Here is a 3,420-nt window from a genome sequence, read left to right as displayed (position 1 = left end):
CATGCATAATATTAGCGTTACAATCCATCTTCGGATTTGTGGCTAAGTAACGCCAGTGAAATCAATAGAAAATGCCGGCTTTCATTTGACAAAGATTTTGTCTCAAACTTTAAAACTGTTTCCATGAAGAGCCTCTATACACTACTGGAATCACTTTTGTGATAAACCACCAGGATCCTCTCTTAGTACTTCGAATGTACTTATTTTATGAAAATTGCAGACCATAAAGGAACATCTGGCACTGTTATTAGATTGCATATGCACAATGTATTTAGAAAAACATATGATAGGGGTATAAAAAAATTATTGATTGTACTAGGTCTCCATTTCCACATTAACACTATATAAACTCTCTTGTATATAGATGTCTATAAATACCGGCTACAGTTATGCTCAAAAACATGTTCGGAACATGCTTTACAATTTTTCCTATAAACATAAATGTATTTGAGGCTGAGGTAGTTATTGCTGTGTGAGTAATGATGAAGAAGAAACAGATGTCTACTTTTTTTTTTATGGCAAACATGTAAAAAATCTGTGGGCTACATGTTGGCTAGCCTTGCTTACGTATACAAGTAGGAGGTGGCAGCACTAAGGGGGCAGCCACTATCAGCCCCTGAACTGATGGTGTTAGGAACCCAAAAAAGGACAGTGACCCTACCCTATTCGTCTGTCAGTCAGCAAGAAGTGCTAATTCAATGAGAGGGTATCATAGCTCCCAGTCTGGCATGCCCCTTTCAGTCCTTCCTGGAAGTGTTCGGATTGTGTCAATAAGACACATTCGCCAAAGTATTTATTTATTACCCAGAACAAAATTTTGCTGAGGGAGGGATTTTCAAAACTGCTTAGTATTGGCCTAATTTTACTTCCATTGGCTTCAATGAGATAACAGCTGGCCAATGCTGAGTGTTTTTTAAAATCTCCATCATAATATATATTCTCTTAAAAACTATGGTATTCCAACAATAGAACTGTAAATCATAAATAAAGTGCTGCCAGAAATACATGGTCAGAAAACTGCAACTTGAAAAATTTACTGTAAAATATTTCATCTGTACCTCAAAAAACAGGACTACTTTGGGGCTTTCTTCAGCATCTTGAAGGAAATAACTAAAACGTTCATTAAATATGATTTGTTCCTCCCATTCTGGAAGTGTTGATTTAAATTGTCGGAAATCGTAAGGCTGGGTCATAATAGGAAGAATGTGCTCCACTCGCTCTTGTTCATAAAAAGATGAAACCGCCCGGCTGCTGTTTAAAAACAACCAAATGCAATTGTCAATATTTTTCAAAAAAGTAAGCAAAGAACAAAATACTACGACTACTTCAACTACTGTAAACAAAAAAAGTACAAGACGGCCATTCTCTTTATTTTAGAAAGAATATTCAATAACCACTGGAGATCTTAATGCAACTGATGATGTAAGGGCAATAAGCAGAGCTGGAGTTCCAAATCCCAATAATCAAGCATTTTGATTGGGCCTGATCCATAGTCCATTGAAGCCAATACAAGTCCCATTGACTTCAATGGGCTTTGGATCAGGCCCCTCATGAATTACTAGCAGAGCTGGGACTAGGTAAGCGAAACTGTAAGAAGAATGGAGAACTCAACTTCATTTCAATATTCTTATGGATGTTTTGCCAATAAGCAAAAAGAAATCTCTTATTCATGCCTCAATATGTTTGTTTGCTTATTCTCAACAAGGCTTCTAATGATTCTGCCATATCTCTCTTTGTTTTGGGAGAAGAGTCAATCAGCCACATTGCAAATATGTGTCTGATCAGCTACACTGCTACTCTGATAATACATGTGCTCCAAATGTGAAAGAAAACAATGGCCCCATTCCTGCAAACACTTACACATGTACTTTATTTAAGTATGCAAGTTGTGTGGGGATTTGCAGTCAATAAGACTACACTCATGCTTAAAGTTAAACATGTATGTATATGCTTATTTAAGTAATTATTTCCCGCAGAAGCAAGCAGGTGAAGGGTTTTGGGGTGTTTTGGGGAGGGGGCTGGGGGAAACAAATCAGTAAACTCACCTATGCTCTTTCTTGACATACAAACCAGTTTTCTGATCAATCACATGAATCTTGACCATGGGATGCGAAACCATGAGATCAGTTTTAAGTCTATCAGTTCGATGGATGTAAACCCCTAACACAAGGCTGTCATCAAAAGCAAGTTTGGATTGAGTACAAACTTCTGGACTGTTCGTTTCCTGTACATTTTCTGCAGCAATTTCTGTATTTTCTTCTAATGCTAGAAGCAAAGAAACAAACAAACAAAAAGATCTTCAAGCAGAGATTAGTGACAAATTATAAGGATTAAAAATCTATCACATTTTCACAGCAAACTTTATATTAAGCTAATTATATTTAGTTCTGTTCTTTATGCAATAGAGTATTAAAATAAAGTCAGTGGATTTACAGCATTATACATATGTTTGTTTATATGCATATATATTTTAATACAAGCATTCTCTACCAGTGTTTATTACCAAATAAAAATTACTGAACCACAACTCTTGTTCTTGATTTGCATAGGCTCTTCCCTCAGACTTCAATATACAAGTAGTTATCCACAGTAATAAACTACAGTATGTACGCCCGTTGTCTTTTACGATTTCAATAGCTAAACAATATGCTGTTGAATGATTATATAATGTGATTAAAAATACCTTACTATCCAAATTGCAAGAACAGCACAAGATCATTTAGCACAATTAGCTGAATCCCCTAGACTATAATAGACACTTATGGCTTTTAATTTGGTGCACCCATCTAATTCTCCATGAATTCAACCCAAAACTAGGAAACAGAAAATATGCCATATGCCTCCTTAGCTATTTTATAGTATTATAATGGCACAGGAGCAGCACTACAGTTAAGGCTGCATCACATCATTTGTTTAAAGGTTGACCTTTCTAAGTCAGGGTGGGCAAACTTTTTGGCCTGAGGGCCACATCAGGGTTGCAAAACTGTATGGAGGGCCTGGTAAGGAAGGCTGTCCCTCCTCAAACAGCCTGGCCCCCGCCCCCTCCCAGTTCCCACCCCCTGACTACCCGCCCTCAGAACTCCCGACCCATCCAACCCCCCCTGCTCCTTGTTCCCTGACTGCCTCCTCCCGGGACACCCATCCCTAACCGCCCCCCAGGACCCCACCCCCAGTCAACCCCCAATGCTCTCTGTCCCCTGACTGCCCCGACCCCTATCCACACCCCCGCCCTCCGACAGGCCCCCCAGGACTCCCACACTTATCCAACCCCCCCTGTTCCCCATCCCCTGACCACCTGATCAGAACCTCCACCCCATCCAACCGCCCCCTGCTCCCTGTCCCCTGACTGCCCCCCACTACCCCCTGCCCCTTATCCAGCACCCCCACTCCCCTTACGATGCCACTCAGAGCAGCAGAAGC

At 40.1% G+C, this 3,420-nt stretch overlaps 1 protein-coding gene across 1 annotated transcript; it reads right to left on the bottom strand.

Moving 5' to 3' along the window:
• Positions 1–1,058: 1,058 nt before the first annotated feature.
• On the bottom strand, positions 1,059–2,265 carry LOC113408998 (jouberin-like; the record flags this gene model as incomplete). Its single annotated transcript, XM_026662510.1, has 2 exons — positions 1,059–1,251; positions 2,046–2,265. Coding segments are annotated over 2 exons (413 nt in total), but the record flags the coding sequence as incomplete, so codon positions are not given.
• Between the last annotated feature and the right edge of the window lie 1,155 nt (positions 2,266–3,420).

The sequence above is a fragment of the Terrapene carolina genome, unplaced genomic scaffold, assembly GCF_002925995.2.
Source record: "Terrapene carolina triunguis isolate 2854851 unplaced genomic scaffold, T_m_triunguis-2.0 Scaffold28098, whole genome shotgun sequence".
Lineage (NCBI taxonomy): Eukaryota > Metazoa > Chordata > Testudines > Emydidae > Terrapene > Terrapene triunguis.
This window is presented reverse-complemented; position numbering and strand designations above follow the sequence as displayed.